At 39.1% G+C, this 22945-nt stretch overlaps 2 protein-coding genes across 21 annotated transcripts in view; one reads left to right on the top strand and one right to left on the bottom strand.

Moving 5' to 3' along the window:
* The window catches only part of CDCA4 (cell division cycle associated 4), a 29402-nt gene extending 22745 nt beyond the window's left edge, over positions 1–6657 (top strand). For all 11 annotated transcript variants that reach the window (XR_014584971.1, XR_014584972.1, XR_014584973.1 and 8 more), the window contains one exon: positions 2977–6657. Coding sequence is in view for 2 of the 11 variants with exons in the window: in XM_083838009.1 (XP_083694135.1) it covers positions 2981–3832 (852 nt within the window). In the remaining 9 variants the exon portion in view is untranslated. The remainder of the gene's footprint in view (positions 1–2976) is intronic.
* Positions 6658–11815: 5158 nt separating this feature from the next.
* CLBA1 (clathrin binding box of aftiphilin containing 1) lies at positions 11816–22415 on the bottom strand. 10 transcript variants are annotated; one of them, XM_083838018.1, is made up of 8 exons: positions 22138–22271; positions 21314–21428; positions 20324–21025; positions 16905–17053; positions 15257–15386; positions 13879–13992; positions 12878–12964; positions 12461–12598 (listed from the first exon to the last, which is right to left on the bottom strand). In XM_083838018.1, exons 3-7 carry the CDS (start codon positions 20777–20779, stop codon positions 12908–12910), a joined length of 906 nt encoding a protein of 301 aa, XP_083694144.1. In that variant the 5' UTR covers positions 20780–21025; positions 21314–21428; positions 22138–22271; the 3' UTR covers positions 12461–12598; positions 12878–12907. The 10 variants fall into 10 exon arrangements, with proteins under 10 accessions (XP_083694143.1, XP_083694140.1, XP_083694137.1 ...); XM_083838017.1 differs by lacking the exons at positions 12878–12964; positions 22138–22271 and adding an exon at positions 22278–22415 and having other exon boundaries at positions 11816–12598; positions 21314–21398; XM_083838014.1 differs by lacking the exons at positions 12878–12964; positions 22138–22271 and adding an exon at positions 22278–22404 and having other exon boundaries at positions 11816–12598.
* Between the last annotated feature and the right edge of the window lie 530 nt (positions 22416–22945).

Genomic DNA, 22945 nt, shown 5'->3' with positions numbered 1-22945 from the left:
AGTATGAGGTAGTTTAAGAATATTATCCTGTCAGAAATTCTTATGCTAAAAAGTAAAGCAAAAGGCCTGATAAAATGTAGATTAGCTGGTAACAAAGGGGCTTTGTATCTTTTGTAGGTCAGCAGCTGAGTGTGTTTGACAAGAACTGAAATTTAATGTCTCCTGTAGCAACCATGACACTAGTCATTTTTAAACCCACTGTACCAGTGGTACTCTGGTTTTATTAGCCTTTTTCAAATTTTTATGTAACCTCTGAAATCACCTGCCTCCTGGAGGGGAGACTTGCAATTAGGGAAAAATCATACTAAACAGGCAGAATTTATGAAACGTAAAATAGGAGTATGTTTGTAAAAGACCACCTCAGACATCTGCGGAATCTGTTAAGTAAAAACACTTGAAGTCGGAGCAAATAATGTTTCTTGAATTTAATTTTTATAGTTCAGGGTACTGTCACACTCGAACTTTGTTATGTATTTCTAGAATGCTCTAGGACAATTTTTTATGAAGGAAATCTGAGGAAGGGAAAAGGTGTCTCCGTATATAAGCATGAAATATGTAGTCTAATTAGACTACTGTATGACTTTAAAAGTTAAATATTTGATTTTAAGTTGTTCTTGTGAAATTATATATCTTCGCTTATGCAAGTTTGCTTGCTCTTAAGCTTGTGTACAGAAATTAAATACCACATTTTTGATATGTTAGAAATTAATTATTCATATAATTCAAACAGATAAGTCTAGTATTTCCTGTGTTTATAATATAGTGTAAATATATATTTGAAAATGTATTAAAAGCAGTAAAGTGGCAAAAACAAGTCTTCTGAAAATATAAAATGACAGAATTAGTCTTCTGTGTCCAGTCTTCATTTAGTTGCCTTACGAGTATGAACTTTGGTCTGCACTAGTGGAGAGAAAAGGAAACAGCTAACGTGCAGTGTATGGGAAGGATGGTGCGTAGTGAGCACGTGGCTGTTTTGATGTATGGTTTTATTCTCTATTCGTACAGGGTCTGTGGGCATGCCTTAGGTAGCGCAGCATTTAAATGCTACTTAAAATGGAGAATTAATAATTTTCTTGATTTTTTTTTCAAATCATTTGGAGACACTAATTATCTCCATGATATGTCACCAGTTGGTATATTTAGTGACAGTCCTATTGCAAAGGTCTGTATAACTTGTAGTTTTCCTTAGATTGTGTCTGAAGTTACCAGTTGCTGACAGCATTGTTGATAGTTTTGCTGGGGATACCTGGCGCACACACACACACAGAGCCCCCAAAGTACTTCCAATTATTGTACTTGGTGCTGATCTTGTTCTGAGTGCTCAGCGCTGCCTGGCTCTGTTGGTTCTAGATGGGGTGGGAAGATTACCGACATGAAGAGACAGCCACATTCAGATATCTTTTTTTAAGACATTCAGCTGCTGCTGTGGCGGTTCAGCAGAAAACTTTGGAGTAAAGCACACTTTCAGACTTACAACGTTTAAACTTACATGATGAACTTAAAAAGTTTGCAGCTTTGGCAGAGTTGTTCCTCCAGAGGAGCTGAGTTCTCCACCAGCCTAGTCCAGGCAGATGAATGTAGCCATGGAGCCCTGCAGTGCTTCCTGCAAATCTGGAGAAATCCTGAAAGTAAAAGAAGCTTTATCCTGCTGCCATCTCCTTGTCCCCAAAAGTCTGGCAGCTGGCAGCTGCAGCAATCAGCTGAGCTGTTGCTGGCAGTATGCAGTGCTCACATGAAAAGGAAGTTGGGAGGCCCTCTGCAGCGTGCAGTGTCTGGATTGTTGTGTATGAAGGATCTGCCCTAAATCTGCCATGGGGTGTCTAGTTTATGATTGCTTAATTTTTTTTAGTTTTTTGGGAGTGAGGTCTCTGTGTTCCATGGACACATCGAGATGTGTGCAATCAAGATTTTACCAGTGTTTCCTGCTCATGGTATACTTCTTTTCCTTGTGTGCACAAGTGGTTGCTTAGTGTGTGTTGTCCCTACTAAATAAAACACTTCGTATTTTGATGCTGGGTAATCATCATTCAAGCATGTATTTTGCTTGGATCACCTGTATTTTAGGTGTGTATGCCTACAGTTAGTTTTGATGTCACTGTTATAGACCCACTTGTATTTCAATGCAAAAGCACACAGCAGGTGGGAACCAACGAAGTTCTACTTCTTTACTGTATCTATTTAGGAGGATTGGTCGCTTCTAAAATTCCATTTGATAACCTCCTGCCGGCTGTCCTCAGAGTTAAGTCAGTAGCAGGTTGTGAACCAGTAGCCATGAGCACTGATGATAATCCTTGGAGTTCTGCAGCCAAGCCAGATTTAGTCTCTGGTACGAATTGGGTAGAAGGATTCCCTAGGAGGCCATGTTCCTGGTCTTGCTTTGTGGTTTTACTGTAGTAAAACAATTTTAAGTCACCCAAGAAGTGAGTTCTATAAAAGAGACACTGAGCAAGATGTTAAGAATACATTAATGAGATTAAAAATGGGTGTTAAAACTAGTTTTACATTCTAAGCTACTGTGCCTAGAAACAAATGAATGTTAAATTGAAAATGTTTAAATATAAGCATCCATTTCATTTCATATGGACATAAGACTTTCTTCACTAGTGAATTTTGTATTCCATATAATTTAAATGCATAAGGCTAAAAAACACAGCTAACCTAGCAAGTTTTTAAATAATTAAGTTCATATCCTCATGTAAACCTTCAAAAGCAGTCTAAGAACTTCTAAATACTGTTTTTCAGACAGCAGTTACTATATTTGTCATGTTTCCTCTCGAAGAAAATCCTGTGAAGCAATACAGTTGGCAAGTGCATCTTCTCAATGAGAGTGCTATGTAGGATTTTATTGTCTTTCAGTGTTTTATGGCATTAGAATCTAAGTCAACCAATAAATTGTATGCTGAGGACTTTTGAAAGTGCCTGTTGAGGTCTTGCAGAAGTCTTGCCCAAGGTTAATTCAGAGTGTTTCTCTTTCAGGTTCATGTTGGGGAGAGGCCTAAAACGCAAGCTGAGTGACTATGAGGAGAACATGGCTGGTCTCTCTAGTGCCTTCGATTCCAGTCGAAATCTGTCATATCCGCTTAAGAGGCAGCTGGTGCTTAACATGTGCCTCACCAAGTTACAGACTTACAAAATGCTGGTGGAACCGAACTTGCACCGCTCTGTCCTCATAGCCAACACCGTGCGGCAAATTCAAGAGGAAATGAGACAAGAGAGTAATCAGCAGCCAGTTAATGTCTGCGCTGGCATTACTCCTAGTACTCACAGCTACACAGGGATGGAGTCATCTGGGATTTCCCTACAGTTGCCTTCAGGTATTAGTCAGCAAGAGTCTAACTGTTGTGACTTGCGGTCTACAGAAGACCAGATAGAAAATAGCCTGCTGATAGTCTCAGATGATGATATGTCGTCTGCTATTTCATCAATTCTGAAGGATTTAGACTTTGTAGAAGACATAAGCCCACCTACTTGTCTGGTTCCTACTGGAGATGACCAGCCAAAGTTTCCAGAAAATGCCGGTCTAAAGCTAGAAGATGATAGACAAGATTTGAAGGGAGCTGAATGCGTGTTTGGTTCCTTTGAGATTTCGAATTCAACTAGCTACTTGAAGGATTTGGCAATAGATGACATTTTTGAAGATATTGACACTTCAATGTATGATTCAGACTTCTGTTGCCCTCCGCTAATGCCACCCAGACCACCACCTCTTGCTACAGAAGAACCGTTGAAAACCTTCCCATCCTGTAATTCTTCTTCAGCAAACAACATTCAGATATGTAGAACAGATCTGAGCGAGCTGGACCACATCATGGAAATTCTCGTTGGATCCTGATACTTGTTTTACCCAAAGATACTTTTTGACTGCCACTTTCATTTGGTTTCAGGATAAAAGCCACTGGAAAAGTTGTAAAGAATTATTTAAAACACAAAGTAAAGAATAATCTGTCCATAGTGGGATTCTCTAAATAATTCCAAAACTTTTACGAACCAGAAAAGTGGCAGTCCTTTTCTTTTTTTTTTTTAAAAGAAATATTTATTTATCAGAACTGTGCAATCATCTTTTTCCTTCCAGGGTGTATGCGGAACTATAGGCACATACCCTTATCACCCCTCATGCCTCTTTCAATAAACTTTTTTATGTGCAATTTTTAATTTGTCAGAAGAATTTACATGCAAAACAAATTTCATATGAGATGATCTTTTACAAAGCCTCCACTTTATTTTTAATATCAGAGTCTATGCCAAGTTGGCATATGTCAAGTTGCATAGTCGGATTGCCTGGATGCAGACACATTACTAGAGATGGGTATATTTTAAAAATGGGACACGCTTTGCTTTCTTTTGGTCGGAAAAGCAGATCAAGACACTTGTCAACAAAGTCTCTTGCGTTTTCTAAAGCATTCAGAACTATTTATTTTTGTAAATTTTATAGTCTTTCTACATTTTACTACGTTATTTCATCATAGTTCAAATATAATGGACTTCTAGTTGGATGTGTTTAGCACTACCTCTGAGCTGAAATGCTTTAACTCTTTCCAGTGCTTCGTCTAAGACTGCAGATCTTTTTGTTTCTATTTTTTTCTGGGGGAAAGTACTTCTAACTCATTAAGCTGATCCTTTGACAGTGACCTAGCTGATTTGTGAAATCAAGGGTATTCAATGTTTAAAAACTTTTAAGTATTTACAAATGTAATTTATATGTAGATTGTGCAATTTAACAATTTTCTGTCAGTATTATGTGCTTAGATTTTGAATAATCTTGGCGTTCTTTAAATTAAAACTTACTATGTACAGGTAGCTTTTTAATCTGTTTTGGAAAACACTGTCCTTCAGCTCTGCTTTCACTACAAAGTTTAAGATGATTTTTATGTGCAATATTATTTAAAAAAGATACACGTTTGTATACCTGGCATTGTAGAAAGAAACGCTTCAAACTTAAAACTTCTAGCACCTTGGGAGGATACTCGAGGAGTCACCGTTTCTGTATCCTTTAAGAGATGAAGTTGAGAAGGCTTCCTGCTGCACCCGCCAGTGCTCGCTGTTCTGAACGCTCCTGAAATACTGCCCGGTAGGCGGTGAGTCAGTGCCGATGACTAAGAACCGTCCTGCAGCTGCGTCTGTGGGAGCTCAGGGGTCTGACTGCTCGGATGCAGCGTCAGGACTGGGGCCCGCCTGTGCTTTGAAAGCGTTGTTCTGGTGGTGGCTGGTGGCTGTGCTGCAGGCTGTACTGAAGGAGGGTTGGTGTGTGTGTGGCAGGTGTGTATATAGGTATATATAAGCGCACTCATTAACTGAAGATGAGATTTGCAGTGAGAACTATTTTTTCTGTAAGACAGTTTGGATACTGTTTCAGCTTGAATTGAGGTCTGTATTGATCCTTGCTATTGTCTTCTGAAGTACACACTTGCACACTAGTTATTTTTAGGGGTTTTTGATTTTTTTTTTTTTTTAACTATAAAACTTTTACTTTGGTCTTGAAAGCTGCAGCACCTGTCTGATAAGAAAATCTGTAGTTGTAAAAGCTTTGCTTCGGTTTGTTTTTTTGTTTTTGTTCTGCTGGGACTTTACAAGAATGGGGCATCTGCAGAGAAAGAAAACATCTACTGTGTGTTGCATCTCACAAACATTGGAGTCCTGGCCCTATTGACGGTGCCAGGGTATCACCTACTATTTTTAGTCTTAACTGATGCTGTAGCACACCTACCTTGTGCAAAGATCTTTTAATTTTTATTATTTTTTTTTTTTACTGTGACTCTTTTGGTTAACAGTTAGCTGCCAATACAGTTTGGTATCCCAAACCAGTGGAGAACCAGTTCAGGTCACATCCTTGCAGCCATCTGGGTTGTTTAGCAACCGAAGGGTATAAATGTATTTATATGCATATAATGTATTGATTCTAATATAAAACTTCTGATCTAAAGTATTTTGAATTGCTGGATAAAGGGATTTGTTTGAAGAGTGTATAAGTAGTTCTTGAAGAGGTACAGCTTCAGAATGTACACAGATTGTGCATTGTGTATAGACTACTCTGGCTTTTCCTCAGCCTCTACTTTTGTATTAAAGATATGCCTGAATAAATCCTTGAAATATTAAGGGCCTTCTGCACTGTGATGAAGCAGAGTTGTGGTTAAAAACGTCTTTAAATTCAGTGATGAGGAATAAAATAAAAAAGATTGCATTTAATTTCTTCTTGCATTTGAAAATATGGAATGTTACTATGCAGTAAAGATATTTTGGTATTAAAATTATATCATGTAGCAAATAGTGAACAGTTAATTAATCCACTTACCTTGCAACCCCAACACAGAGAAGACTTCCTTTTCAGCATTTACGTGCTGAACTTTTTTGTACACTTCATAAATAGATGAAATTGTTGGTACATTTTATCAACAATACAAAATGTGATTTTTGTTAAATTGCTTGCCACAAAGCTCTGTTTCTAATTGCTTGCTTGCATCACAGTGCCAAGACCATAAAGCTGGTATGTAATGCAGTTCGGTAATGTATGGAATTATGTGCAAAGGGAAGATTAATTTTTAAATATGCACAAACTAATTTTAAAATCCTTCCATGTAAAATGAAGTTAGAGGCTAGTTGTGGTGGACCTATTTATTGTATGTTTGGAAATAAAAGCCACAGTTTTGCAGTTTAACCATTTATATTTGAAGCCTCTAGTATTTGTTTTAAAAACAATTACCTTGCCACCTTTCTTTCATCCTTTCATCTACAAAGATGAAACATTTTCCCCAGGTGGCTGCTTTTATACTTTTTTTCGGAAATACGAAACACCAGTTTCATCCCGTTTGCACGTGAGGCTCGTCCCCACAGAACAGGGGATGTTGCACAGAGCTTTGTCCAGCTGGTGGGTGCGGTGGGGGGGATTCCTGCTGTGAACAGGTGATGTTTGTTAGCCTTCAGCTGCCCTCAGACTTTTGTCTTGGCTACCCTGTGTAGTCTTACTGGCCCACACAGTTGTTAGCGCTGCTTCTGGAGCTGCCATGCTCAAGCAAGTGGCAAACCCAAGCTCTCTTGATGCACACGCTTTGGCCACAGCAGGCCTGTGTACTGCCAGACTGGGTGCCGGTGGAAGACTGTTGGTTATGCCATGAATAGACTGATTTGCTAATGCAAATTAGACCAGTGACTTCATGTTTAAAGTTTTCCATTCTCTTCCTGTTGTGGATCTTTAAAATGAGAGATCCTGACTCTTCTGCAATTAACTTCATTTTATTGGTTAGACTGTGCTGGCTGCTGCATCTAGATGAGGCATTCTTCCTGCCTTTTGCCCTGGAGCCTGCTGACCACAGCTGGAAGAACACGGATCGAGAAGCAACTTAACAGAAATCTCACTTTGGCTGTGAGGTGGCTCCCATCGTGACACTTGTCTGCGTTGCTGGAGTAGGCTGCTACTGCCACTGCAGCACCCACCTGATCCTGGGAGGGGTCCTGACATCCAGTAGAGGAAAACTGCCTTTATAAAGGTACAGTGCAATTTAGCTGCTTAAGAAAATCAGGGAATCGGATCACATTGAAACTTTAAATGTGATGTCAGCTTTCATATGCTTTCCCCAGTTTTAGCCACTGAAGGATCTGAACTTCCGAAGTATGCTGAGCAGCACAGCTCGGTGCTGTGCTGGGTTAAAATGTGGCTGGCCAAGGACATATGTGCAGTACTCAAAGCACTCTGCCTGGCTCAGTATTCTGCATACACAAAAGATTCCCTTTTCAGCTCAGGCAAGAGTGAAGTACATGCATGAAAGTAACCTATGCATTAGTGCTACGAGGAAAATGAGTTATAATTAGTTGCAGAACTAATTCTGAGCTATTAAAAACTAGCATTAGAAGTGAAGAGTAAGTTATTAAGATGCAGCAGTGTGTCTCCGGCAGTACATATTAAACCATTCAGGGAAGCTGGAAGACTTTTGGCTTTCGAGAATTTACCCACTATTCACAGGCATCTTGCCTTTATAGAAAAGGGGGGTTGGGGGGGGGGGCTGCAACCTTCCATACGTTTTTCCCTCATTAGAACCAGTTTATCCCAGCAGAGCACTGTGCTGGATGAGCTGTGCTTTAGCACAGGAGCTGGGCTGTGGGATGACATTTTCTTGAGATTTACATTCGGGCTTCAGTAAAATGGAGAACTCCTATTAAATAGGACTGAGGCAAGCCTGTTACATCTGCTGGGAGGCAGTTCCTTTTTTAAAAAAACAACCCCTTTTTTCCTCTGACTCATGCAGAGTGGATCCAGCAAGCTGAACTCAAATCCAGTGATGTTTGGGTTTTAACAATTTGCAGCTCAGTTTTAGTCAGATTTCCTCTACTATCTTAACTGGGGTAGGAGTAAGTACTCCAGGAGTACTCCCATGTTCACTACCAGAATGTCAGTGTGCTTATAAATGACCCTGAACTCTGAAAATACTTGTAGTGTCCCAGAAGCCATACAGAACATTCGTCTTGATGCTGCATGGAAACCTGGAAAAAGTAAGTGGAGCCAAACTGACTACAGCAATGTATGTGGTGCTTGAGAGTGAGTACAGCTTGAGGCATAGTGCTCTTGAGCACTGGATAAAACACCTTCTCCATTGCTAAATCAACGTGGGGATTTGATCCTGGCTCAGCTCATGGTGTCTTACTGGGTGAATATTATCCGAAGTTGTGTAGAGACTCTGCAGGTGAATCTAAGCTGGATGGACAAAGTACATCTCTTGAGCTAGATACAAACAGTTTATTGAAGCCTTGAAGGAGAGGTTTTTATTTCTATAAGAAATTGGTGTCAGCATGCCAAAGAAGAAACATTCATTATATTCTGATAAGTTAAAAACATTGTGATGTTAGTAAAAATTCATCTAACATTAAAACCTTTGGATATGTTGGCCTAATTTTTCCTCAATCTAGTCATTCCTGTATTAATAGCTAACAATGTTTGAAAAGTGAGGAAGAGTTTTCCTGAATGGAACAAAAATGTGTGTAGATATTTAATACAGAATATTGAAAGGAATTAAATTATTATTAATAGATAATCTTAAAACTGTAAGTGAAGAACAGTTCTCCAGTCTCATCTCCTGAACAGCACAGACCAAAAAAACCTCTTGTTTTTAAAATAAGGTTGAGGGCCTGCAATTTCTGCCATTGGAGAACTGTCAGGAAAAAGATGTCCAATCAGCTAATCCTGCCAGTTTTCAAGAAATGTATTTTTAGAAAGCCAGGAAAGACTGATACCACTCTCTTCCCTTTTGAACATAAGATTTATTTTGAAACTAGTTTTCACTTTGGCTCTCTTGTATTTTCTGTTTTGCTCTATGAAGTCTGGTTATGACCAAGGTCAACATTCCAAGGAACTTTCACAATTTTACAGTTTTTTGTTGATTTTTAATCCAGGACTTCTGCATACAAAGGGTGGGCCTATGGTATACTTAGAAATACTCATATAGTATGCTTAGAGGTATACTCATACTAGAGTCTGGAGTGCTGTTTATTTTTACCAAATTTACACTTTTTTTTGGACTCTTAAAAAAAATAAGGTTCCAAAACTATGCCTTCTTATGCTGTTCAGTTTCAAAGATCGTTTGTTTTTTGAAATAAGGTCCCTAAAAGTTTACTTGTGGCATAACATTGAACAGAGTATCATTGAAATATTTTCAGTCTTTCACAATATAAGGTTTTTTGTTTGTTTGTTTGTCCACAACTGGTACGGCCTTCTTTTTATGAAGGGAACATTTCAGTAACTATGCTTCTCATTCGAACTTCTAGAAACTTTGTTCCTTGGGTACATTTTCACTCTCATTCCAGATTGGAAGAAAAAGGCATCTCTGTCTAGCTCTGCTGTCTAAAACTCTTAGATTGGTTTAGTTTTTCTCTTTAAAATCCTAAGCAAATGCCAGAAGTCTGGGGTATTTACTTTCCACAAGCACAGAGTACAGTAACTAGTTCATCAAAACTAAGTATTTCACAGCTGAGAGCTCACAACTAAGACTGAAAATAACGAAATTCATAGCTTAAAACATACTAAAATACAGAAGCTCTGTTTTCTCCCTGTACCATTTTCACAGAATAAACACCTGCTACTACTTAATACAACCATGTATTTCAGGAGTTGGTGAGCAGCGATTGTTAGCACACTTGGCTTGATGCCCAGGAAGGCAACAAGGAAATGACAAAAGGAAATGAACAGCGAGTATTTGTGCAAAACACATCAGAGGGTTTTCCGTCACCACTCATTTCTGAGGATAAGAATAGAAGGCAAGGCTAGTCTCTACTATGCAGTATGCCTGAAAATGAGAGGCCTGTCTCCCTGGGCATGCTTTGTTGTTTCTTAAGAGAAACAGAGCATAATTTTGTCTTTGTGAACAACCCCAAATGGACAGATTGTGTCCCAGCTCTGATGAGGGCAGCCAGGGCTCTACAAACTCAAAGCTGAATTGATTTACGTTGTAATTTCAGATCTGCAAGTCTTTTTCCTTGAATAAATGAACTCAGACTGAAGACAGGAGTCAAAGGTCCCTCAACTGTCTTGTGCAGCCAGTGTTTATTAAGGTATTCATGTGGCATAAAAAAATCTGTCCAAAAAATGGAGCCCATCACTTTTAAAAACATCAGTAGTTTTTGCCTCACTGAATCATAAAAAAAATGAAAACCCTTTTTCCACTATTTTAGGGCTGTAAGACTTGTTGCTATGACAGACATTCACCCTTCCCCTGGAGTAATGGTGCAAAAAAAATCTTTGATACATCCATCCAATGTTAGGGAAAGCAAAGGCAAACTTTAAAATCTAAAAAAAAGGGGCCTCTGAGGTACAGTGCATCAGCTGCTGGTGAGACATGCTACAAACTACCCCTTCAAGCCCCTCTGCAGGGCCCTGCTTGTCTGAAATATATAATAAAAATGGTATTTTATTCTTGTAATTGATTTCAAGTGTTTATATCCAATCTCAAATATATATTCATCACTTAATAGCAATTTACGATTTTGCAAGTTTCTTACTAGAGTCTAGTTAATACTCCTTTAAGTGCTCTGAAAGAGTTAGAAGGGAAATTCAAAAATGAATTCAAATCCAGTGTTAAGTGAAAAAGTTAACCCTGCTCTTGTATCCACGTGGAGTTTTCAGTCTTAACACTGCAAAACTTCTGAGAAGGAAGCTGCTGAGCCATTTACATTCAAGTAACACTTTTCCAAATGGTCTCTTACCATTTACCATGTAGCCAATACATGGTTTGTGTTATGCTAATCGCAATGAGGTATCATAGACATTATTTAAGTTCATTAAATTATAGCAATTATAACTTCGCTGCTGAACAGTTTGCTAGGTTAAGAGTTGGAATCTGCCGGTTTCTTAATTCTAAGAATAAATGAGGCATATCATTAACTAACTTTGTTCTGGAATATCAGAGTTTGTTCCATGCTTTCAATACATAAAGTATCTGTCGTAGTGCTTTAGCATTCTTTTCAAAAAGCCATCAGGCTTAGCAACTTCCTTACGATAAGAAGTTGTGCAAAGTTCCCATATTCAGAATGGCCAGAACAGTAAATAAATGAGTAACTTGCATAAAAGTTATTATCAGCGAATAAATAAAGCTGCTGCAATGGGCAAGGATGAACCATGGTTTATAGGAATATTAACAAAGTGCATCCCCTCCAGCACTCAAGCACGCAGGAAGGTGGGCAACAGTTGATAATTACCATAAAATTGTAAAAGGTTTATGGCCAGAGCTTACAGCACTGTGCAGTACAAGTCCTGAACTACACTGCTGTTAAGCTTCAACAAGCATGACTATGGATGGTGTAAGTGTTTGGTAGCTGAATGAATCCAAAAGTCCTGTTACAATCAGCTTCAGAGGTGTGATTTATTTCAGTTAGAAACCAATGCCAGCTCAAAACGCCGTGAATCCAGTCACGCCACTGACACTACCCGTATTACCACAGCAGGCTCTAGACATGGAAGTCTCATCTTCCTAACCCCCAACAAAAGCCACAGGATGTAGAAGGCTCACTTTTCGTTGTGCTAAGCAATAGCAAAGTACCAGCTCTCAGCTGATCACGACTGGACAAAATAGAAGAGATGGTGACAAGGCACACTTTATAACACACGTGAGGTGTGTTTAGATTTTGGCAGGGAAAACAGTTTTATCATCAAAAAGGCATTAAGGCCCGAAAGATCAGTAGTTCAGAACAGTAGTCCACCAGAGCATCTTTAAAGTGTGATTGCAGCTGGACTTACTGTAAGAGACATGATTCAGCAGCAAAACTCAGCAGGACAAAATTACATCTTTGACTTCACAACTAGATGGGATAAATACTTTCTAATAACATGGCTTTAGGTACCTGTCACTTTCCTGAAGAACATGTGTAGTCTCTAGTACTAAGCCAGTAAGAAAATGAAGGTGAACTGCATTCAGTTCAAAAAGAAGGAAAAAAAAGATTAAAAAGTGCACTTGGTTCAACAAATATCATTATTGAAAAGTTTCATTTTTAGGTTGTGTGTAGTGAAAATGTGCTTCTTTCTTGGGATTGTTATATGCTGCTTGTTTCCATTTGATGATGTGGTTTTCAAAAAAAGGTTACAGGTGAAAAGGTCATGTCTGGAATCTGGCGATACAGAAAGCTGAGTGAAAAAATAAAAACATGTTAATTTTTTCCATACTACAGTAAGTTCATCACTTAGCACATTTCCATTTAATTTTAAGACAGACATCATAAAATCAGCATTAAACAAAGGACATAACCAGGAAGATAAATGGAAAAGATCCCACTATATGATTTAACTTGCTTCCAAATTAGGGTGGCAACATTCATTTTCTAATGAGCTTTAGTTTAAGATACCAAGCTTCAGAGCTTGTTCTTTCCCGTCAGAGGCTACTCCAGAATAAATTTATCTATTTACCTTAACTTTGTAACATGATTCTTTCTAACTTTACTCCTCCTTAATTCTCTCTGAACCACTTCTTCCAAAGCTCCAAGTATGTGTCAGCTAGTATGATCCAAGCAGAACTGAATTAGGAAGGAATACATTCAATAGTCTCTCTTGATTTTTTTCTGAATTCTCCAACCTAACATCTCTTAAGTACAAGGTTCCCAGAACAGTATACTTCAGTGTCCAATGCAGTAAATAGTAATAAACGTTGTAAATGCAATAAACATTGCAATGAAAATGTACTTCAAACTACTCAACCCCACAGCAACAACAGCTGCTCAAGTTTATTCTCCACTGAAGAAGGGAACTTGTATTAGAATATTGATCCTAAATCTATCTTTTAGTAAAATAAAAAATTTCTGTGTTCTGTAACACAGCTTAAAAATATTAATATCTTAAGTCCTTGTAACTGTAACATCAATTCTAACTTCTTCTTTAGGTAGTTCCTGTCTTGTAGAGTGAACAAACCAAAATGTGAATCATTCTGAATATCTGAAATGCAAACTTGAATGCAATTTCTTCTCTACCAATTTTGCTTCTAATGTCTCCCTTACCGTATTTTTAAAGCATGAGTCACAGTAATCATTCTCAGTGATCAACATCAGGATCTCAGTGATCCTCTAATATGATAGTTTTCCTTTGTCATCAGAGCATCCTGCCTCTTTTACATACCGCTGCTCTCTCTCAACCAGTCAACAGTTTGACCCGCAATCCAGGTTGCTTAACAAATAACCTCCCATTTCAGCATCCTCCATATTATGTTGGTTTGCATTTGGAACGTTGTGTTTTACCTTTTATGAAGCTGTCAAATGGGTTTCAGAGAACAAAATACAATCCCACATCCATACAGTCATCTCAGGACCAAGTGTTTACACTACCACGTATAATAGAACAGCTGACTATAGCACAGATGAACATGTAAAATACACTGTATGCTTCTCAGTAGTAGTTGGTTTTAGAGCAATTCTTACCTTGGTCTGGATCAGTGCTTTGCAGTTATTGATACTGAATTCATCAAATCCAAAGTCCTCGTTCTCTTTAATATCTGATTCCTCAAAAATATCATCCTGGCTCTTTGAAAAGTCCTAATAAAGCAAAAGTTAAATTTCCTTTACTAATGACTATAGGCATAGCCAGACGTATCGGTTAGGCATATAACCTAAAGAGAAGTTTTCCCTCAAATAACAAACACTAAATTTTACTTTCTGGAGCTGTATTTAGATTTATCATGTGCCCCTTCTCAATTAAAAAAAAAAAATCCTATGACAAAGCAAGTTCTATAACTGTGAATCAAATTGTGACTTAAAATTTAAAAAGGCAACTTCAAAATAGATTTCCAAATAAAATTTGGAAATTCAGCTGAACTAGACAATTCCTGAGAAATCAGTGTTAAAAGCAATACAATTTTCCAGTAACAGAAAAAGAAGTAATGACACCAGTTTAAGCTGCTAGTGCAAGGGACAGAAGAGGAGATTACTACATTGGAGAAATGTCTCCAATTCTCTTCTGTTGGATGACATTTCTATAAAAGTGACTGTCAAGTGCAGAATAAATTCTATACTTTCAGCACTGTGATTCTGTTTGTATATAACTTGCATGAAAGGTCAAATACATCCATAAAATGAAAACTGCAACCCCACCGCAGCAATCAAATTATCGATTGGAGCAGTTACTTCTGAGAAGCAAAAGCAACTGCTTCATGCCACCTAAATAACCAGGTTGAATACTCAAGCATCCCTGATGACTTCATCTTCTCAAAACAAGAGATTAAACAGAGACATTTCTTTTACAGATTTTCAATACTGTTTGTTGCTCTCGATTCAATTTAAAACACATTTCTCTCCCCAAGCCTTGCAAAAACAGACAGTAATCTAAGGAAAAGGGAAGTGGAATACACTTTCAGTTCATATACAGTAAAAACTTAATGTTTTTACTCCAGTAATTACTTTAACAGCCTCACTGATTCAGATCCAATTTTCACTTAATAGAAAGATATTAGACTAATATTTTCCTCATACTCTGAGTAAAAAAGAAAACTGGTTAACCACACACACATCTGAAACCAAATTCTACATTTTATACCTGAAGTTGACTGTGCCATCTAATGCAACAGGCTGCTACGTAATGGAGACCTCAATGTAAGGAGGACCAAGATTTGATCCCAGCACAATTTCATACATACATACATATAATGATGAGAAAACATTAGACTATCATTTTGAAAGGTTCTCTTTAAACTTATTACTAATCACGATCTATTTCCTCACTCATCTGCATGTATAGCTTATATAAAACCGATTTGTAATCAAAGGTCTATACTGGCATACCAGGAAACCTTCGTTCAATTACCGTTCGATTTGCATCTATTCCAAGAACACTCAAGAGGTTTTCTTGGCAATGAGATTTACTCCAGGGATGTCTTAATCTGGAGGTATTATCTAAGTCTCTAAGAGTTCTCCATATGTTTCCAGAATCAATGCTAGGAGAGAAAACACAATTTGAGGTTATAAGGTGTACAAAGTTTCCAGTAGAGACACATATAACTTTTAGTTATTTTCACTACAGAGAGTTGCGTACTGGCTTCCCTAGATCTAAAAAGCAATTTATTTTAAAATGACTTCTACATTCATCCAAAGTATCAACCCAATGCACTAATAAATTTGCATGATAATTACTGGATACAGTAAGTCAACATAACTGTATGTTTGGGCTTCTCAGACAAGAAGTGCATTAGAAGCATACTTCAGAGTTGTTACATGCCCGCAACGCACATTAATTAAATGTCGCTTCTGTGACACGTGGGTACAGAGCTCAGCCCTATTAGTTTTGTACACTGCTTTGTCTGTCTCTCAGACTCTTCTCCTTTGTATCAGCGATATGGCGTTGCAGCAGCCTGCTATGGGTCAACTTGCTGGTATCTGGTCTTGACATGTATGTACTACACGACAGAGTCAAAGCCAAAGGCACTCACTACTGAAATGGTGGGAATTAAACAGTTCCCTCTACATACTACTTCAGGGTCTTACACTGTACTAATCCTTTATAAATCCAAATGCTTTTTATTTAGTGCAGGATAAAAGTATTGCTGATCTTGTTTAGTTACTCATCACAGTATATTGAGGCTTTTTCATCTTTAGTTAGAACTCTGCTATGATACTGCAGTCCCTTTAAATGTCTCTTATATTTCTCCACAAGTTTGAGGCTGAATAAAATATAATGCATATGCAAGGAACTTGCTGACAGGATGCCCACAGTAAATGTTTTAACTATATTTCTTGCGATTCTTATGACATTTCCAAAGCACGACAAAACTTTCTAGATACAAAGCCTCAGATGTATGCAAGAATAACTACAAAACTGTTTAGTAACTGCAATTCTTTTCAGAAGCTGATGATCCTTCTAAAACACGTAACAAATCCAAAACCATTCCAGCTGCCTTAAGAGTAAGCTAAGTGATACTAATTGCTATTAACACAACCCCAGGAAAGAAGCCAGATGCACCACAGATTCTGAAGCAAATCTAGTTTAACATGAAGAGCAATCACCACCTGGGAAAAGGGGGGAGGGAGAAAAAATGAGCGTGAGTTGTCAGGAGAAGCAGCAGCAATGCTCCTGCTTCGGATGACAAAGAATTAAGTCAGATGTGTTGTGAAGAAAGGACAAGCAAACAGGAAGAACAGGCTGCTTGTTGGGTGTTCTGGCATTCCAGAAGCTTAGTCATACAAAGTCACACCAACAGCAGGAAAAACTCTAAACAGAAATTTGTACTTTTGTTATATTCCCTTCCTTGCTTTCCCATAGCTTAAACAATTCATTTCCTTTAACAACACAATACATAAATGGTAAGATCTGTATTCTGAAAAAGCATAGTGGTTTAGAAAGTTTATAAGTTTGTCAGAAAGTACTACAAATTTTTAAATTATGAAATGTAATGTAAGTGCTGAGGAACTGGTTTTTTTTTTTTTTTTTTTTTTGGCTATTGATCTAAACTTATTACCAAAGTTGATTCTTCATAAGCTCAGGAATCCCAACATCTTCATTATTTGTATCAAGTACTTGATCTAAGCTTCTTATGTTCTCTCTGGACTGCGATACAAAGACTTCTGGAAAGCCCAACTTAAGTATATCCTCATAGCTGTGGTTTGCCTAGAAAAAACAGACTTTTATTACATACATTATACAGGCCAGCCCCGCAGGACTTGGTCCAAAGACTGCATTGTTTCCACAGATTGTGTTATTAACTGTATTTAAATTTTGTATTATTAATGGCGCCAAGGGACTGATCCCATAGTTCAGCGTTTTGAGTATTTGCCTAGAATTAGAGTAGGAGAAGCAAGAGCCCAAGAGTTTCTGATGAACCTCGCTCTCTAACTTTACAACTATAAAGTTATACATTGCTTTGTCTACTAGTAGTCGAGATTCCTTCTCCTCAAGGAAATTCAGTCCAGGTCAAAACCAATTAAAGCTCATTTTGTCAACAGCATTTCTAACACACCTAATGCAGCCAAAGATAACGTAACTACTAAATGTTACAGTTACCAATAAATACTTGCACTGTCCAAGTCCACATCAAAGCTGGGGTCAGCATGTCTCCATACACTTGCGTTTGCACCAAACTTTTTCCATCCTATATTAAAAAGCTTCACCACATTTACGTATTTGTTCCTCCTCCAGCAGTGGTATGGAGGAGGCTTGGAGGTGTGAACATAGCCAGGTGAGTGATCCAAACCCATGAGAACAGGCCCAGTGGAAGTAACAAGGTGATCTGAAGACTAGGAAATATGCGTACAAAGATAAATGTGCATAATTTACATCTTATCCTAAAGGGATGTTCTTGTGCCATCTGGTCCAGAAGCTTTTTCCTTTTATTCCTTCAAAGAAGGAATAACTGCAGTTTTCTAAATCAGAGCAGCTAATTGACTTCAACACCCCGCAGGAGGACTGCAATCCAGAAGCAGCGATGTTGTGTGAAAACTAGAGAATGAAACCAGTCAGCTCGCTTTCAGTGCCTACCAATCATCAATTTAATCTGAAAAAAAACAAACATGGATACTTCACATCTTGACAGGTTCCTTTAATTGGAATTCAAACAACTGAAGTAAATTTAGATTATTTCCACAGTTTCTTCATACTAAATTCAGGCAAATACAGTGAATACTTAAAGTATTAAGAGTAGGCACAATCAACTAGAGGTAGAGGGCTTCTGTACTTCCGCGTATGCTTCCAGAAATATAATTTGTGCCCACATTGAAGTATAGACCTTACTAAAATGCCCTTCATGATGGGTGACTGTGGGAATATTCAAAGACTCCTGGATAAAATCCTTTGAATCTTGCACAAAGTATCCTAATACTTTAAACTGATTTATAAAATATTTTGGTTAATTTATAACAAAATATATGGAGGAGAAACATGTTTAAAAAGCAAGATTCTATGAAAAAATAATTCTTAAAGAGTGAATAGAGGAAAGCACTGGCCTGCCTGGTACTCATATCAGGGTAACATCAGCAGCTGTAAGAAGAAATTCGCTGAATTACAGTTTAGTCAAGCCAGATAAAGAGCTCAATATATACAGTAAAATCACAAGATTTTCTATATTAATTTTATCTTGGAGATTTGTACTGATTATAAAAATATGAATGCACTAGTTTCAGATCTGTGCTTTCTGAATAAATCCTCTATATCCTATTATACCAGAATACTCTAGGGCTTAAGCAAGTGCACCAGTCCCATTCACAATGGCCAGTATTTAATTAACATGAAAAATCCTTAAAGTTGCTCAATCATGTAGACAAAGTATCCTGTTACTGCAAAGAAATCAGTGACTGTTTTCATTTTAAAATACAGGACTCTGCTCCAGCCTGCTATCATTCAATTAATTGAAGCATTACATAACGAGGGGCAGACCTCTGATGATCTCTAGTCCCTTCTAACCTCCCTAGGTGCTTCTCCATTGACCATACAAAAGACAGCCCCAACCTGACAAGTTTATGATCTCAAAATAACAATAAAAAAACCTCACGAATGAAGGACAAGTTATGTGTATGTTCTACATCCAAAGATATCAACAGCTCTACAGCTGTTTCTCTACCCTGAAAAAAGGAAAGAAATGGAAACATATTAACCCTCCCTAGAGTTTCAGCTCATACCAGGTATTTCCTTTTGACTTTGATAAAAGCAAAAATAAAGGAAAGGGTTTGGTACAATTAAGATGCACCGCTTTTAGAAGGAAACTGCTGTATTCTATTTCTGCTCCAGTCCTTATACACCCTCCTTTTTCAGCATAAGGCTTCTTATCTGAATTTCCAGCACAACAAACAATTTACCTTGTTTGTGCATACCAGCAACTCATCACCAGGTACATTGCGATCTCCATTCTACCACTGCTAGACAGTTTACCCCATGTGCACCGTTGTGCTTTCCCAAGTAAGACGTCTGCAATAAGTTCCCAGCCAAGGACAAGAAAACCTGTCTCGTGAAAACTCAGTTCCTGCACATATCAGAACTCATTTAACAGACTATAAGCAGTAAAATATTAGCTCTGTTGATTAACTCTGTGAAAGTCTTAGTTGACCACTATCCCTTCTTTTTACAAGTGTTTTAATTTAGCATTAAAAAAATGAAGGCTTTTCATTTTGTTTTGTATTTGTACATTCTTACCTAACCTTTGTTAGTTTGCTTCACTTTGTCTGATACACATTAAAACACCTTAATTGCAACAAGGTATAACCCTTAAACTGAAGCGTGTTTTTTTTTTTATTTTTTTAAGGACACATTGTTTAACTCAGTATTTACTCAGATTTTAGTTCTAACATGTATAAGAGAATGTGACACCCTGTGCCAGAAAATGAATGGTATTAAATTATTTTTATACATTTCATTTTATTTCACATTAACTTCCACCCACAACCAATCAAAAATTTCAGAAAGACTGTTGGATTATTCAAGAAGTGAATAAAACATTGATTTCTGTTATTTAATACAAATTCTAACTCAAATTTCTGTTGGTTTATTTGAATAAGCTTGCAGGAAATTCAGAGGACTTTTGTCCACCCCATTTTTGCTACCCGCCTTCCCAATTCTTTGTTTCCTATGCTCATCTTGTCTAGCTTTTAAATTGCATATGCTTCAGGGCAAGGTTCATCATTGTATTTGAAGGGTTTATGTATTCCTAGTCTCCAGAAGCAAAGCAACGCATTACATTCTTTAAAGCTTTCTAGCAGGATAACTTAAGTATTTGTCAAACACTGTAAAGAAGTTGCTTTTGTTCCACTTGAGTTAACTGCAAAATAGCTTGACAGTTTCTCTCCCTGTACAGCGTTATCCTCCATAGAGCAGACATTCAGATACAGATCTTAAGATGTATGAAGCAGTAATGCAAACATTTCTGGTCTTTGGTTTACTATTAACACCTACCTCATTTAAAGAGCTCCAAACGTCACGTACCCCACTGTGTAGAGACGGCTCAGAACACAAGTGACCAGCAGAAGTACTGCAATGTCCCCTGCTCCAGTCCGTATCACCTTCAGAAGTTTTTGTAGACTTCACTGAAATTTCAGGATCATGATCGAATCTCTCTGATTTGCCTAAGGACTCCCTGAAGCCTTCAAAATCACCCCAGGAACCGCTGGGTTCTGAGGTACAATAACTGCTCTCAGAAAACCCCTCACTTCTGCTGCTGCTATTCGCTACAGGGAGGCTTTGCTGCATTACCCCAGGATTAGTAATTTCTTCATTATTTGTCCTTTCATTCATGTTACAGTCACTCCCATTGAGAGATATACCACCTACTTCAACTGCTAGATCTCTTGGAGATGTCCAGAGTGACGTGTCTGTATTACTACAACTTTCTACTAGTGACAGGTTCTGCATCTTTGTTTAAGAAGAACAACCCACATTCAGACATCACTTGTTGAAACCTGTACTGAAAAACAACCAAACCCTAGTTAACTTTAGTTGTATTAGAAATTTGAATGTTTCCAAAACATAACCAAATTCTTCATTTCATCCCCAAAGAGTAATAAAATCGCTAAATCAAAACAGGATGTCCTTCAGTCTCTCCTCCAGAAATCCACACGTGTATGTTATTCAGTCTCACTTTCTGTGTAAGACATTAGCCTGAAAGGAAAGAATTGTAAATAAATACTTCTGTGATAAGGGCTGCATAGGAATAAGAAAAGATAGTTGATAAAGTAGTAGAAAGAATGCTCAAGTTAAAATAAACACATTCCGGTATTATGCAACTGAAAAATCACAGCACTTTGGTATACATTTCAAATAATTTTACCCACATCACAAGAAAAACCGTGAAATTAATAACAACATTTGGAAAATACTTAACAGAAGTTGTTGGATCTTAACTGAGTACTTAGTGCATATATACAGGAGACAAGAGGAAATACTTACAGCCAATATCCAACGTTATAACAGTTTCGCCCAGCTCGTACTGGTTGCAGACAGGGCTCTTTTTGTTTGCATGGGTTTCCACAGTCTGAAAGATTACCAAAGAGGCAAATGTGACCTGCAGCAACACAGGAACCAGCAGCTTAATACTATGAAAAGCAATAGTGCCTCCAACTATTTAAGCAATTAAGAGTGATTTAATAAGATCAATTTGGCATCTGTGAACTACATATGCGACGCTGCCTTTATCGTTTCAGATTCACCGCATCTCCTCAAGCATCCTTCCCACTGAGGGGTTGCTTTTGGCAGGCGCGGGGGCGTTCGGAGCTGCAGTAACACCACTTTTTAGAGACCGGTCACTATGAGATTATCTCAGCAGAGAAACAGGACAAATCTTGATTTTTTTTATGTTTTTTTTTCCCCCTCCAAGCTTACCCCGGTGGCGCAGCCAGGCACTACCCCCGGCGCACACCCACCTGGGCTGAGGGCAGCCCCCGCGGGCTCCAAGGGACCGGGGGAGGAGGGGCCCTGGGGAGGCCGGGCCGGGCACCGGGAGCCCCTCACAGCCCCCCAGGACCCCCCAACCTCCCCCAGGGCTCCGTGATGCCGGAGCCGCCGGCGTTTCACCCACAAGTAGAGGCACCCCCGGGCCGCCCCCTTCAGCCGTGGAGCCCTCCGAGGGGCGGCGGGGGGGCGCCCGCAGCCTCCCTCCGGGCTCCCCCCGGGGCACGACGAGCCCAGCCCAGCTCCCCCCAGCAGCCAAGCTCGCCTCAGCCCCCAGCCCCTGGCCGCCAGGCCCGGGGCAGGCAGGGGGGGAGCAGCCTTACCGCCGCCGATCCAGCGGCCCGGGCCCGGGCGGGAGGCGGCGGCAGGTCGCTATGGGCGGGACTAGGTGTGCCTGCCTGGCGGCGGCCTGCCTCCCCTGCCCGACCTCCTCCCGTCAGATCTGCGCCTTCCCCTTCGCCACCTCCTCCTCCCCGGCCTCCTTCTCCTCAGCTTTCTCGGTTGTTGCCCCGGTGAAGTCCCCCGTCCTCCATATTTCAGCGTCGGGAGGAAATTCTTCACTCTGAGGGCGCTGAGGCACTGGCGCAGGGATGGGGCTTTGGGCAACCTGGTCTGTGGCAGGTGTCCCTGCCCACGGCAGGGGGTTGGAACTGGATCATCTTTAAGGTCCTTTCCAACCCAAACCACGCTGTGATTCTCTCCCGTTTCTCTGGATCAACAGGTCCTTCTCTCTTCCACTCTCTGTGCCCCTGGGCCTCTGCTGTTCCGATTGCCTCCACCTTTGTCTCCCTGGGTCAGGCCCACCAGCTGTCTTGCAGCCAGAAGTCAACTCCCACCCTCCAGAAAGAGCCACGAGATTGGTTTTAAACTCATTACATTGGAAAAAAAAAAAAAAAAAAAAAAAAAAGCATTCACCTTTTCTGGTTTCTCTCTGCTGTAATCTGGCAAGCTAAGGACATACTGGTTGATGGTGGTGATTTGTGCTTGTTTTTAATTTGAGAACAGCTAACATTCACACATAATCACAAAATTCCAGGACACAGACTGAACAAAAAAAGAACAACAACAAGAAAAAACCCTCAATCCACCCAATAATACAACCCCATGATAAAATACTAGGAACAAGCCAGC

Source organism: Anser anser (assembly GCF_964211835.1).
Source record: "Anser anser genome assembly, chromosome: 5".
In the NCBI taxonomy this organism is placed as follows: domain Eukaryota; kingdom Metazoa; phylum Chordata; class Aves; order Anseriformes; family Anatidae; genus Anser; species Anser anser.
The sequence above is the reverse complement of the archived record's forward strand: the minus strand, read 5'-3'. Positions and strand labels throughout refer to the sequence as shown.

Excerpts from the sequence above, each read along its gene's own strand:
- CLBA1 (XM_083838017.1), bottom strand. The coding sequence starts at position 20,779 with ATGCAGAACCTGTCACTAGTAGAAAGTTGTAGTAATACAGACACGTCA. Across the intron at positions 17,054-20,323 it reads TTTGGAGCTCTTTAAATGAG|GCAAACCACAGCTATGAGGA; the intron begins GTAGGTGTTAAT and ends TGTTTTTTCTAG. Across the intron at positions 15,387-16,904 it reads CTTATGAAGAATCAACTTTG|CATTGATTCTGGAAACATAT; the intron begins GTAATAAGTTTA and ends TTTCTCTCCTAG.